Source organism: Sphaerodactylus townsendi, linkage group LG02 (assembly GCF_021028975.2).
Source record: "Sphaerodactylus townsendi isolate TG3544 linkage group LG02, MPM_Stown_v2.3, whole genome shotgun sequence".
In the NCBI taxonomy this organism is placed as follows: Eukaryota; Metazoa; Chordata; class Lepidosauria; order Squamata; family Sphaerodactylidae; genus Sphaerodactylus; species Sphaerodactylus townsendi.
This window is the reverse complement of record NC_059426.1, coordinates 77,928,642-77,943,098: the sequence shown is the minus strand read 5'-3', so window position 1 is coordinate 77,943,098 and position 14,457 is coordinate 77,928,642. Positions and strand designations below refer to the sequence as shown.

General features: G+C 40.5%; 1 protein-coding gene across 2 annotated transcripts in view; it reads right to left on the bottom strand.

The window, feature by feature from the left end:
- Positions 1-4,126: 4,126 nt before the first annotated feature.
- Positions 4,127-14,457, bottom strand: part of PNPLA2 (patatin like phospholipase domain containing 2) — a 52,415-nt gene continuing 42,084 nt past the window's right edge. Inside the window, exons 5-10 of one of the 2 annotated variants that reach the window (XM_048485879.1) lie at positions 13,302-13,362; positions 12,129-12,302; positions 10,683-10,815; positions 9,712-9,834; positions 8,962-9,107; positions 8,531-8,658 (exon numbers count right to left, since the gene is read on the bottom strand). In XM_048485879.1, the coding sequence (XP_048341836.1) occupies positions 8,978-9,107; positions 9,712-9,834; positions 10,683-10,815; positions 12,129-12,302; positions 13,302-13,362 (621 nt within the window). In that variant the 3' untranslated portion in view covers positions 8,531-8,658; positions 8,962-8,977. Of the gene's footprint in view, positions 8,659-8,961; positions 9,108-9,711; positions 9,835-10,682; positions 10,816-12,128; positions 12,303-13,301; positions 13,363-14,457 lie in introns of both variants that reach the window. The other variant, XM_048485878.1, reaches the window with a different exon arrangement.

The window sequence follows — 14,457 nt, the reverse complement described above, 5'->3', positions numbered from 1 at the left end:
TGTCCACTATCTTGTCTCACACAGTAGACAACCAATTACCCTGAAGAGCCAACAACAGGGCATAGAGGCTGCTGAGGCCTTCTCCTGATTTTGCCTCCTGTCACTGGAATTCAGAGTTTTACTGCCTCAGAGTGTGAAGGTTTTCTTTTCATTATGACTGATCATTATGGCTAGCTGCTGGTAGACAACCTCCATGAATTTGTCTAATCCACTTTTAAAGCCATCTGTGCCTGTGGTTATTACTGAATCCTTTAGCACCAAATTCACAATTTATTATTCATCAAGTAAATAACTATTGTCTTTTGTCTGCCCTTTTCCTTTTGTGTATCCTGATTCCCACCAATGTAATTGGATGCCCTCAAGCTGGAAGGAGAAAAAAAAATATCTTTCCACTCTCTCTTTTTGACTTTTGACTTGGCCTACTGATAATGCAAACATCTTTTTAGATTTGGCAATATCTTTCCTGTCCTGTGGAATGCATTCTACATGGGTTTCATTTAGTGCTATTTTAAGTAGCTTCTAATCTTCCTGTAAGGATTTGTCACTTTTGTGTTTACCTTCAGTTTCCTTCTAAGTAGTCTCCCAATTCTTGTTAAGTTCCCACTTTTGAAATCAAATTTCACTGTTTGGACTTTAGGGGTAACTTTCCATTTGCAAGAAATTCTGAACTTAATAGCATTGTGGTCACTGTTCCTAGCTGGTGAACATCATCTACATTTCACATCAGGTCTTGAGTCCCACTCAAAACCAAATCCGAGGTCACCACCTTTCTAGTTGGCTGCGTGAGCAACTGTTCCAGTGCACAGACTTTTACAATGTGTTGAAATAGCATTTCTATATCATGATTTGAGCACGTTTATCCAGTTGATGTGAGGGTAGTTGAACTCCAGGCCCCTCCTCAAGGTTGGCAAGTGGCAAATGTAATTTGTGAAAATGTGTTGGAGGAAGTATTCATACATTTGAGTATTTTCAATTGACAATAGCACATCATGAGCTACTAAATTTATTGAGAATATTTGTATGCTGTCTTCCTTCCTACTATACTGCACCACATGTGGCTGACATGACAATCAGCTAGAACTCTGGCAAGGGTCTCATTCATTTTTGGTAATCTAGAAGTATTAAAGACTAAAACATAGCTGTAGAAATTCTAAGCTGTGCTAAGTGGGATGTATTTTCATTAGATGTTCTAGTAACACAGAACCCATAAGAGCAGCATAAAAGTTTAATAAAATAAAGATAAATAAATAAAATAACATGATCTGCTGCAAAACTGCTGCACATAAAGATGATAGTTCGGTCAGTTGAGGTGCAGCAGTTGAGGAAGTTGTATGTTTCCGCATTAGAATATAGTTATCCCGATTGAATATGAGAATTAGTTCCTTTTATGCACTGCTTTGTCGAAACCATTAATTTGTGCATTATTGAACATGGTACTTTGATACAAAAGCATTTATGCCAAAATGTATTTTTACTTTCAAACAGATGGGGGGAGCAGGGCTGGGTAGGCACTGGGACCCAGGCAGAGCATTCTACAACAAAAAAGGTCTGGCATGCTTTGTTCTGTTGCGAAGGAATGTACAATTCCATGACTTAAATCCTGGGAACCAGGTTGAAAGCATCTGGGTAAAAATGAAGGGGGAGAAAAACAACAGTGATCTCATTGTGTGGGGTCTATAATAGAGCCAAACTGAAGTGTTGGGTGATGCCTTCCTGGAGCAGTTGACCAAACTTTCACAAAGAAGAGAAATAGTAGCAATGGGAGATTTCAGTTATCCAGATATTTGCTGGGAGTCAAACTCTGTCCAGACTACCAGGTCCAACAATTTCCTCACTTGCCTTGCAGACAATTTCATGGTCCAAAAGGTGGACGAGGCAACAAGGGGATCGGCTATTTTAGGTCTGGAGTGTCGTGTGGTTTCCGGGCTGTATGGTCATGTTCTAGTAGCATTTTCTCCTGACCAAAGACGTAGGTAAGGGGGGGGGGGGTTTCCTCAGGTTCAACCCACCCATTACATGTCCAAAGCTCCGCCCCCTGTTTGTAGTTTTTTTGAATTTTTAAGTGTTTTTTGTTTTTGGCCTGCAGGGGGCGCAGTTTTTAGGCTAGCTAGCAGCACCAAAATTTCAACTAATTTACTGGCTGTTGTGGGTTTTTCAGGCTGCAGACTGCAGCCATGGTTTGGTAGTTTTTGCTCCTAACATTTTGCTCCCAGCTATGACTGGCACCTTACCATGACATGCCTTGGAAGATGCTAGTCATAGATGTGGTCAAAACATTAGGAGCAAAAGCTACCAGACCACGGCCGAACAGTCTGGAAAACTCACAACAGCCAGTTGATTCTGGCCATGAATGCCTTCAACAACAACTAATCTACTTTTCAAGATTCTGAACCTTCATGGTAAATAATCAAGGTTCGTTCTTGCTCTGATGGGGAGGGCATCTTCAAACATGGGACATCCAAAAGTGGTGTTTTTCTGTGTGGGTTGGAAGATCTTATGCATCTACAACATTCTGTAACATCCTCCTTTCAAATGTTGCATCTGCTGAAAAGGTGGTATTCATCTTTTAAAGTCTTATGAATGTGGATATCAAAGACCATGATAGAGTTTCTTCTACTGATGCTTGTCTGTCTAGGGTGGTATTGGTGGCCACGCTTCTTACTGAATGGGCCGTTCTGCCTGTTGGAACTTGTAGATTGATGGATCAATATACTTGAATTATGCATTGTTTTATTGTGTAGGTAATGGCTGTCCTGGAAATCTTTTTGCCCTTATTAGGTTCTGTGATGGAGCTCAACAGGCAAATCACTGACAGATTTGGGAAGCCGATGGTGGACTTGTTTGCCTCTGCTACCAAGTAGCAAGTACCTTATTTCTTCACAAGGTTCCAATGCTTTAAGGCAGAGCAGATATACGCTTTGACAGCTCCATAGCCTTGGGAACTTTTTCATGCCTTCCCTCCACTCCCGATTATTGCCAAGATTCTGGGGAAGATCCGGAAGAAAAAGGTAGAGATCATCGTCATAACGCTAAAATGGCCATGGAGACCATAGTTTTCCTACATTAGTAGAACTGTCTATTCAGGAACCATGGAAACTACCACCAGTCCCCGACCTTCTCCACCAGGGCCCAGCCACTCACCCACGGCCAGAATGGTTCTGTGTGACCACACAGCACTTGAGAGGCAAAGTCTAATAGAACTAGGCTATAACAAAGAGGTGATAGACACCATTGTGGCCAGCAGGAGACCATCTACTCAATGCATATATAACACTTCTTGGAAGGCCTTCACCAGGTGGTATAACAATAAAAAGATTAATCTACTTAGTCCAGGGCTGTGCCAGATTCTATGGTTTCTCCAAGGAGTCAGGCAAAATCTCAGGTCTTCCACCTTACTCAGACAGGTGGCAGCAAATGGCACAACCAATGATTGTTGGAACACCCCCATCAAGACATCCTCATGACCTGGCATTCCTAAAAGACACAGCACAAGATCACACCTCCCACAGTTTACAGGTTCCCATCCTGGAGGCTACATATGGTCCTGTCAGCACTAACAAAAACTCCATTCGAGCCCTTAAGATTATTCCCCCTCAAATGGCTAAGGATTAAGATACTCTTTCTGGCAGTGGTCACTTCAGCCAGGAGGATATCAGAGCTGGGAGCCCTTTCACCCAGGCAGGGGCTGTGTGTTTTTCACTTTGGCCCCTTCGGCACACGCAAAATAATGCGTTTTCAAAACACTTTCACAACTGTTTGCAAGTGGATTTTGCTATTCCGCACAGCTTCAAAGAGCACTGAAAGCAGTTTGAAAGTGCCTTATTCTGCATGAGCGGAATGAGCCTCTGATAAAGTAGTCCTGACAGCAGACCCAACCTTCATTCCAAAGGTCAACTCCAGGAGAAAGAAATCCACCTTCCTTCTTTTTGCCCCAGGATATACATTAAAGGCCCTAAGGATGTACATTAAAATGCACATTCTCAATAATGCCATCAGCCTCTCTGTTCCTCTGCTTGAATTTCAAGTCACATTGGGGCAGAATCTGAAAGAAAGAAACATTGTGGTTCATTCAGATCATTCCTTGATTTCTTGGCCTCTGATAATAAACATCACCACACACACCTGATACTTTTAGGAAGTATTTTATTAGAGGTATATTCTTTCAAAATAAATACTTTACACATTGCCAGCAACATATTAGGGGAACAAAACAAGGAACAGAAAACAAAGCATAAAAAATTAATAACCTTCAAGTGGTTATTCAAATGCTACTTAACAAAGACATAAGGTAAATAAATCAACTGCTTGTTTCCCAACAAATTTTGTTTCTGCTTTCTGTTCAAGAAAAAAAAATTCACTTGCATAGCAGCAAGTGCTATAAACTGGTTTACCACAAGCTGTTAACAGAAGTACACAACACTATCAGAGCAGTACCCACTCCCACAAAAACAATAAACTTGGCAAAGAGTTCCTTCCTTGGTGAAAAGAACCTTTTCATTCAGAGAAAATCCTTCTTTGGCATCTTCGATTTTGTGCCATTTGTAGGAAAGGCAGCAGTTTATCAGCAGAATGGGAAGAGGACCATTTACTTGTCACAGATGTACGATGCCTAATCCATTTCTTGGCATGATCTTGCCTGTCCAGTAGCTACAACTGAATTGAACCAAAATCTTAAATTTTAGATAAAGTTAATTGCAAATTTTGCTTTTCTTTAAAAGTGCAGTGCATGTTGCAATATGAAATTTTGGCACCAGTGTTTGGATTTTAGTATAAATAAGGGTTTTTTTATTCCAATGCTTTTTTTAGTTGGAACGGCTGTTTTAGTTGTTTTAATTTATTTTTTTAATTTGAAAGCTTTATGAACAAACTTACTTTATAAATATAGTTATTTTCCTAGCTGGTTCTTGGGTAGCCTACAGAAATGTCCTCTCTAGATTAGCAGCAAACAAAAAACCAGAAGTACAATCATTGTGCCTTATAAAGCAGCTTACTACAAAAACCTACATTGTTGTGCAAGATATTTTAAAATAGGATACAGTATTGAATAAGTTAGTAATTGGTTATACATACACACAAACATAAATTTACTGTTGGCCTCATCAGAAGCACAAAAAAAGGCATTTATATTAGAAGTAGTTTAAAAAGGTGCTAACTTGTCACAACAGAGAAAAATGCTTGTTTTTCTGAATATTTAAAATTAAACTTAAAAATAGATTAGTTGTAGCAGATTAACTAGATAACACTCAAACAACAGCAAATGTCTAGAGATTTCAGGTAGGAGGCACGGTTGGTACAAAATCTGTCCTCAAACTTGCCAAGCTATATTTAGAGTCTCCTCTAAGGTACTTTAATCACAGTCCTGCTTAGAGGTGCTCATTATTTTAAGGAAAGAATGGAACTTCATGAAAGTGTTTATCATTACAACAAGTATCAGCTTCGTGTGCATTTCCTCCCCCACCTCCACCCCCAGCCCAGTTACTGAGCCATAAGCAAATGTGACAGAAAAGTTAAAACTTTCTCTAGTAAGTAACAGTATTTCTTCCTCCAAATAGAAGTTCTGATGTTTGCTTAAACTGTTCATAAAATAGCACCTCAGGCCATAGTTAAATGCAACAGTTATCTATTTTTTTTTTGTTCCACTGGGCAAACAGTTGCTAGTTGAGTCTGTCTTGTTTTACAATGAAATGAAGCACCCAGAAACAGCAAGAATTCCACAAAGCAAGTTCCCATTGTTGAATGAGAACTAAGACAGGGAATCAGATTCTTTTGGTGTTGTGGATCTTTCACAATTTGCCTAAAGGGATCTAACACAAATTACAGATAAAGAAATGCCACCCACTACGTTCACATAAAGAATATGCTAGCAGCTATTTAACTGGTCACAGTGCCAATCTGTGACCACTCCTACCCTGCCTACTTAAAAGATTTCACACTCTAAGGGCTTGACTATTCCAAATTATGTAAAATAAGGTAGATGCAAAAACATAACAGGCAATTATGCTACTTGGGTGATCAATAAAGGGCTGAAATATTTTTTCTGTATCATCAGCACTGCTTGTTCCCAAACACAAAGCAGCCAGTCACTGCAAAAGTTTTGCAGATGAAGATCTTGGTAGAAGAAACCTTATTAGCTAAACTCTTAAGTGCCAGAAGTTTTTGTGCTAATAGGACTTTAACCATTGGTAAGAATACTCCCCATCAAAAGAAATTAAGAAACCCAACCCTACGCAGACATACCTCATGAACCTCTGCTAACAAAGAGTGACACGCAGCTCAGTTTTGCAAAAACGTACACAAAACAAATTATTACATTTTCTTCTCTGGTCTATCACAGACATAATGAAGTATGCTAATTACATTTGTTCTCTAATGGCACTTAAAATGCATCATTATTAACACTCTTCTGCTCATATATATTATGTATGTATGTATGTATCCCACATGCCTTGGCTATGTTCTTTGGCAGATTGTTTGCGATATAAGTGGAACAGTGACAGCAGTTTGGTTAGAAATAAAAGAGAAACATTTCTTGTCATAAATATGCCAAACCCTTATTTTGTTCATGTAGCATAAAATTATCCTTGTGCTTCTACAATGCAATTATCCTTGTGCTTCTACAATGCAAATCAAAATGGGGGTGGTGGGGGTGGTGGGGGTGGAATCCCCAGCCCTGATGGAAAATAGGTCAGATATATAGTATTGCTATAAGAAGTATGAAAGGGAAATGTTGCTGCTTTCCTATCACAATAAATCTTTGCCATGCTGTGCAGTAGTTACAAGGCACCGGCAGGGAAACCTGAGACAAAGTTCATTGCTGATGGCAATTAGTAGTAGTCAGATCACATTTATAAGAGGTTATAAGAAAAGATTCCACATAACAATGGTCAGCACTCATTCTTGCTATCTGGAGTGCTTCATCTTTAATGCAGATGCAGTAGACAATTGAGGAATTTAGAAAAAGGCATCAGCAACAGGTTCCAGATCTGGACAATCAAATAAATGCCCTTTTAGACTACTGAGGATTTTTTTTTCAATTGAAAGAATGTCAGTTTAACCAAGAGGAATTAATTCCTATTTATTGCATGTTTATTTTCTGCACTTTATTAGCAGAAAAAGAAGGGAATCCAAGAGCTACTCATCTAACATGCAAAGAAGGAGATACATTCTTTTTTGGCACCTCGCTACTTTCTGTGTTCCTCCAGTTCTCAAAGTACAGTCATTTAGGACCTCCAGCTCTAGTTTACCCATATTCAGCAGATCCCCTGTATTCACTAGAACCACCTACAGAGAGCAACAATAGCCACAGAAATGGAAGGGACTATAAAGACCATCATTTTCACAAGGGATTAAGCTCCCTATTGGTACAAGTGGATGTGAGTTCATACACTTCCAAGTTCATCTTGTTGGAACCATTGGTCTCCAGAGTATAAATTCTTCATGTTTCCTTGCAAGTGAGATCAAATCCTTTGCTCACCATTTTCTACTTTCTCACCTCACCATTTTTAGCAAAACTTGCACTTAATCACAAGCTATTTCAAAACATACATTAAACCATTTTACTTTCTTCTAGCCTTTTTTTCATCCCTACAATAGAGTTCAGAAACTAACATAAATTAAAAATCATTTGGAGAAAATTCAGCACCAAACTGCACTGATTGGTTTAGAAAACAAAAAACAGCCTTATATTCAGAAATAGTTCTAACAACAAAACGTCAGCACTTTTGAGTTCTCCCCTCTCCACTGTAAGAAGTTCCTTAGAAGGGACAAATTCCAGAAATTCTAGGGGGACACAGTTAAGTTTACAGCTTGTATTCTTCAAATCTATATCTACAGCAGTGGCACCATAAAATATGTGCAAGAGAACGTGGAGAAGATTTCATAACTTGTTTCCATGCACATTTGATAAGAAGGACAGGCTCCGATACAAGACCTGGCTTAGCTTGCAGACTTGGCTGCCATGCTTTTAGCATCCCATAGTATTAAAGACCCCAGGGGACTCAAATCTTTAAAAACACAAAATATAAAGCTACACATTTCACAATACTGATTTAAAAACAAAGAACGCCAGGGCATGATTGAAACACAATCTTCTGAATACACAAGTCTGAGGTGTCCTAAAATTAAACTCTTAATAGTTCAACCAAGAGAGAGAACAATGATATTGCAGTCACTGAATATTCATACACCATCATCTCAAAAAGTGAACATGAAACCCATTAGAGTGTGTTGGGTATCACATCGTGTCAGTCACCTGCTTAACACTGGCACAATCAGGTAGTTTTGGTTTCAGTTCTCCCTGTTCCTGGTGGGAAGAAGTCCCCTTAGAACCTATTAAGGATACTACTGCTACCCTCCCTCACCTTCTACTTGCTCAAATACTACTGGTGATGGCTTTAGAAGAGCTGGAGGCTCTCTTGTGAGCTGCCTGCAGGGGGGTGTCTCATCTGAAGCCCTTCTGATGGGAAGATAGAAGCCTGGAGGTCCACATTAATGCAGAATAGCCCCAGCATCAGCTGGCGCTGGTATTCTTCCCATTTTGTCATAACGTCTGTTAGGGAGAGGTTATTCCGCAACCACTTTGGCAATGCCTCTCCATAGCCAACGCTCAAGGGCACAGGCAAACTCTGGGTCTTTCTGAGTTCAAGATGGTAGTATAGCCTGGAAGAGAGAGAAAAACAAAATTATCAGTCTGTCATGCCATGTTTGTATGCAGTCTTTAATACACTAGGGATCGCAGCACAGAAAGAAATACTATTGACAAACACCAAAAGAAAGAGAAACAAAGAAAAAAAGTAAAGAAAAAGACAGTAAAAATAGACATCCCATCACAACTTCTGCTCATCATCATACCAACATCATATACTGCTATGATGGCATACATAAAGCCAGCAGAACAAGCTAGGGCCCCAGCAAGATGCAGGCGAGCATGTTTATGCTCTTGCTATGTACCTCAATACTGACCTTCAACACCCTCTGGCTATCCTAGTCCTGCCCTTTGCTGACCCATGAGCAGAAAGTGCCACTTGAGCTGATTTATGTTCAGAGGAAACTTTGAGCCTCCGGAGTGCTCCAGCTGGCGATCGCCACACAGTGGAGTTTCATTGCGTCTGAGAAAGGGAGTCAGGTGGACAAGTGAGAACAGCACAAGTTGCTGAGATTCTTCAGTGGCAAATGGAATCACTCTTGCACAGTTTTACTGTTAAGTCTCCATCAACAAGTAATAATTTATTCCCAAGGGGTAAATAAAAACAACAGCTTTAAAACAAAACATAAATAAAACTATATTGTAACAACATTTAGAAAAAAATAGCAGTAGGTGATAGTTTCAGAAGCAAGGGCTTCTGAATCCAGAAGCAAGGTGATAGTTTCAGAAGCATATATTCTGTACCAAATGAAGCTTCTGGACAGCCTTTAAGGGAAGCTCCATGTGTACAACCATTAGGCCATAGCAAAGTGAAGCCTTACTGATTGGGGAGTGTTTCTTCATAGAAGAACAGAGCAAACTGAGATGATAACTCCAAGGTGAAAGCATCTATACTTGGAAAGAGTCTCATGAAAATTAGGGAGCACCAATGTTCAAGTAAATATGGTTAGGTTTAAAGTCAAAGCCTCATTATGTATCACATATGGTGAACAAAAACTTTGCCTTGCTGATCTTAACCCCAGAGTTGTGATATTCCTAGAAAAGTAAAGGTTAAGAGGTTACCCTACCGTGCTGAGAGATGACTTCCTAGCTTGTTCTTGGCTTTTCTCATGAGATACTGACAAACTTTTCTTGTTTGCTCTTTCATCCACCTAATGTCTTCTGGAACATCTGGCAGCCATTCAAGCAACCTGAAGGAAAGAATGACACACAAGACCATGATTATCTAGAGCACCCACTGTTAAATTACAGGGATGAATTGAAACATCTTACAGTCTCACTAAGAGAGGCAGTCCATAACTATTCCTTGCATCAGTGATTGATAGGCAATCAACAGACTACCGTGAACTGCTTGCTACAGTTTGTGGTTCCCATGAAATCTGAGGAAAACTCTCTAAAGTAGCTTGATCTAGTTTCTTGTCAAGTTTTAAGTATCAAAATTAGTATGATTTGTGCTCAAAACAATTATGGCTGCCTATATTATTTTTTACTTTTAATGTCTTCTTGAGGGTCAAGTAAATCTGAAGTGCCTCATATTTTATATTTAGAAAAGACATATGTTTCATGGTAAACTAAAAACTATCATGAAAAGCTAGATATTGAATTGATTCATTTTTTCAAAATAATTTATTCTTTTTGTAGTCGTGGGTCAGGGGAGGAGTAATGTTTGTGCTCACCCACTAAAAAGTCTACCCAGTTTCTCTTCAGAGATTTTATTAGGAATTATTTATTACTTAGCTTCTGTACAGTCATAAGGGCTAGAATCTTGCATATTAGAATGCCATGAACTGCCCATAATCACACGTTCTGGCAAGTTTCAACTGTGTCTCAAAGCAACTTTCCATATTAAATACCACTGGAGAGGTCCTTTACTCATAATAGAAAAATTCCTTGATTCTCTGTTTCGTTTGAAAACACATTTAACTAAATGTCAAATCTACAATCTTCTTGCTGGCACATGAATCCACAGCCCAGCCCCAAGTCCTATCAGCAACTTCCCTACATGTAACTGAGTTTCAAAAGCAGGGACAGAACCTACCTGACAGTGAAGGAGAGAGCAGACTCTAGAGGAAGGGTGTATGGGAGCATCAAGGTAGATGCTAGGCGCACAGGCAACAGGTTGGCAATGCTAGCAAACAGCCCTCTCCTCTCTGTGCAGGCTTCTAAAAGGGCTGAAGACAAAAAAACAAACATTAGTCCAGTCACCAATCCCCTTCCATTGTTTAAAGGAAAACCAAGTTCTTTTGTGGACACCTATAACACCAGCCTTCAGTTGGAATACAAGTACTGAAGGGACCATTCACTGCAATACCTAATGACCTTATGAACTTTTAATTCAGTTAAATTTACAACTTGGTAACAGCAGAAAATTCTCCTGCAAAAAATCTTCCACCACACCTCTAGGAATAATCTGAAACAGGGACTTGCTGATCACACCCATGACAACATTCACAAGTTCAAGGACCTACCGTCAAGAAAGCTCCACACAAGTAATTTCAGATGCTACAGCAGAAGTGGGGGCTTGGCAACTTCAAACACTGATGCTTCTGAATGGCCAGAAACTACTGTCGATCTAGACCAGTTTAAAGGCTGGAGGTGTGCCAGAAAATGTGCCATCAGGTCACTTCTATGTGCCATCAGGTCAGCTATGTGCCATCAGGTCACTTCCCATTTACAGTGACACTATGAATCAATGGCCTCTTATCATTACTAGCCTTGCTAAGGCCTTGCAAACTGAAAGCTGTGGTTTCCTTGACTGAGTCTATCTCATGTTGGGACTTCTTTTCTTACTGCCTGGGAACATGAGAATAACCCATGTTTGACCTGTGTATACTTCAGCAGTGGCGTAGTGGTTAAGAGCAGGTACAGGAGCAGCAGTGACATAGTAGTTAAGAGCAGGTGCACTGTAATCTGGAGGAACTGGGTTTGATTCCCCGTTCTGCCCCCTGAGCTGTGGAGGCTTATCTGGGGAATTCAGATTAGCCTGTGCACTCCCACACACACCAGCTGGGTGACCTTGGGCTAGTCACAGCTTTTTGGAGCTCTCTCAGCCCCACCCACCTCACAGGGTGTTTGTTGTGAGGGGGGAAGGGCAAGGAGATTGTAAGCCCCCTTGAGTCTCTTACAGGAGAGAAGGGATGATATAAATCCAAACTTTTCTTTGTCTTCAGGGTCTATATCAGTGGTTCTCAACCTTCCTAAACCCTTTAACACCGTTCCTCATGCTGTGGTGACCCCCAACCCTAACATTTATCCATTTTACAGATGGAGAACACTGATGCCGAGAGTCTTAGGCAACCCCTGTGAAAGGGTCGTTCGACCCCCAAAGGGGTCACGACCCACAGGTTGAGAACCACTGGTCTACATGATGATTCATGTTTCTATGACTATATATGAAGGATTCATCTTCAGAGGCATATCACAGTGAGACACTTGACTGGACACAGCTACACTATCGTTTTTTCCCTCCAATGAACTATCATACCCTGGTGCAATTTAGGAGGCAAGTGTTCAAAGATATGGTCTTCAGCTACTGTCAGTGCAGAGTTCTCCTCCAACTGATGCTCTTCTCCAGCTTTTTCCTCTTCAGGGTTCTTCTCTCCTGCACTATCTTCTATGGCTAGTACAGGCAGCATAGGTCTTGGATGATGGAGGAGACCTGAGCAGAGAAGATAGGTAAGTGGAATCCTTACAGATCAATCAAAAGTTTTACACGTCTATTGCCTACATTTTTTCCCAACATCTCACATTGTGGGGAAAAACTTCAGTCCCACCCATAAACTCTAGAATTCAATAATGAAAGGTAAGAAATAGGCTTGCTCATATCTATAGTCACGACAAGACTTTTGGGTGCTTCTGAGGCAATTCCCTTGCTGCAGAAGGACAGCATGACTCATGTGGCTTAATAGCTACAAGCTTAACATGCTTAATAGCTACATCAGGCTCCCAGTGCATGCAAGTAACACATGAGTCATCAGGACAAAGATATAATAGATAGGTTCGTTGCACTACAAGTAGTCCACCACAAGATGACGCTATAGATGTTTGCACAGTTCGCAACAGAAGTTTACTACGTAATAAGTGGAACACTCTAACAAAGGTGTTCTCACTGGAGGAAAAACATTAGATTTCAGAACAACTAACACTATTAAGACCTTTCAACATTTCTGTACATTAGAAGTTGAGAAGTCCTGCTCTTGTACAGTTGACATTCATTTCAACTGAGAATGTAAAGCAGAACATTTGGTTGGATTGTGTCAGTGGCATTTCCTGCAGTTCTAGGCACAGGTACAAAATTATGCAGAACAGGTTTTCTGGCCATGTCTAAAATTCAAAAGCATGGTTTTCTGTTTGGTGAAGTTCAGTCGATGCAGCTGGGTATACAGCCTTCTGAATTGCGCAAAGCCTGTGCCGGCAAGGTGGCATGGAAAAAGAACTCAACCTCATCACAGATCCTTGCTAGTTCAGTCCAGCCAGTTGTATGATATGCATTCCACATAGCAACAAACTGAGTACTGTGGTGTCTCTTACTGGGACTAATATTTGGCTTTAGAATGAGACTTTTCCAAATGCGCAGAATGTCTTCTGCTGGCAGAATTGAAAAAGAGCTCTGCAACAAGGACATTCAAAAACAAGGGCTCTGGTTTTAAGTCCTTACCAGTCCTCTTCAAAAAATGCAAAGCATCCCTGTAGCCTTGCTTGCACATATCCCGCAGAACCTGCACACAGATTAAAAAAAAAAAAAGCAAGGCATGTTGAGAATGCAGGAAGACTGAGTCTACACAGTACTTTGTTGACCAGGTGTCAGTACAGGAGGAAATGCAAGAAGTGCCTGTTCTTCTGCTACCACCACATTACCACAACAACATAATACATTACAGCAATAAGACAGGGAGGGAACAGAAAATACCAGTGGAACAAAGAAGCGATATTTGAAGTTTGACAGCATTTCTTACCCTCCCCACAGCTGCAAGAGGCATAAGTAGACTGACATGATAAAATCTTAAGATTTGTAAAAGATGAAAACAGGCACAGCTGGCCAGTAGAACATTGCCACTTATCATTATTCTTCTCAGACCTGAATGTTAACTGGGAGAGAAGCCATGGAATGAGTTTTAAGTGACTTCCTGCCACTTGTTGCTTGGCAGGTGCAACAGGGTGGAGACACATTCTGGACAGCAGGCTCTAGAACATATTTCTTCTTTGTATTGTCAAAGACTTTCATGGCCGGATTCAACTGGTTGTTGTGGGTTTTCCGGGTTGCGTGGCCGTGGTCTGGTGGATCTTGTTCCTAATGTTTCACCTGCATCTGTAACTGGCATCTTCAGAGGTGTATCACAGAGAAAAGCTTGTTACACACGGAATCCATTTTGGATTCCAAGGGGAGGGGGAAGTTGGGGCAATATATGCACCCCAAGATTGTTGGAGAAAGGGTGTGATAAAATTTTAACTTCAAATGCTACCACAGGCTTTTTTTCATATGGGGCAGCAAGACTGTCTGTCCAACCATGCTAGCAGAAGCGTAGGAGGCCTTGCCTAGTCTGTGTCTTCAGCACCTTTTAAAGAATAAAAGTGAGTGTGTTACTTATAACCCCTGTTCCTGTCAGTGACTTTGCTATGTGTTTCTGCAGCTGTTGAAATGCCATAAGCCTTATTGTCAAATGGATGCCAGAAATGTATGGCACCTAGAAAGGTGTATGTAGGATCTGGGGAGGGTGATAGATTACGATAGATTTTGCAAGTGTGCATAAATTTTACTTTTATTTAATCCTAGAGGCAAAATGTGAGGTTTTAGCAGAATTTCTGCCAGGTAA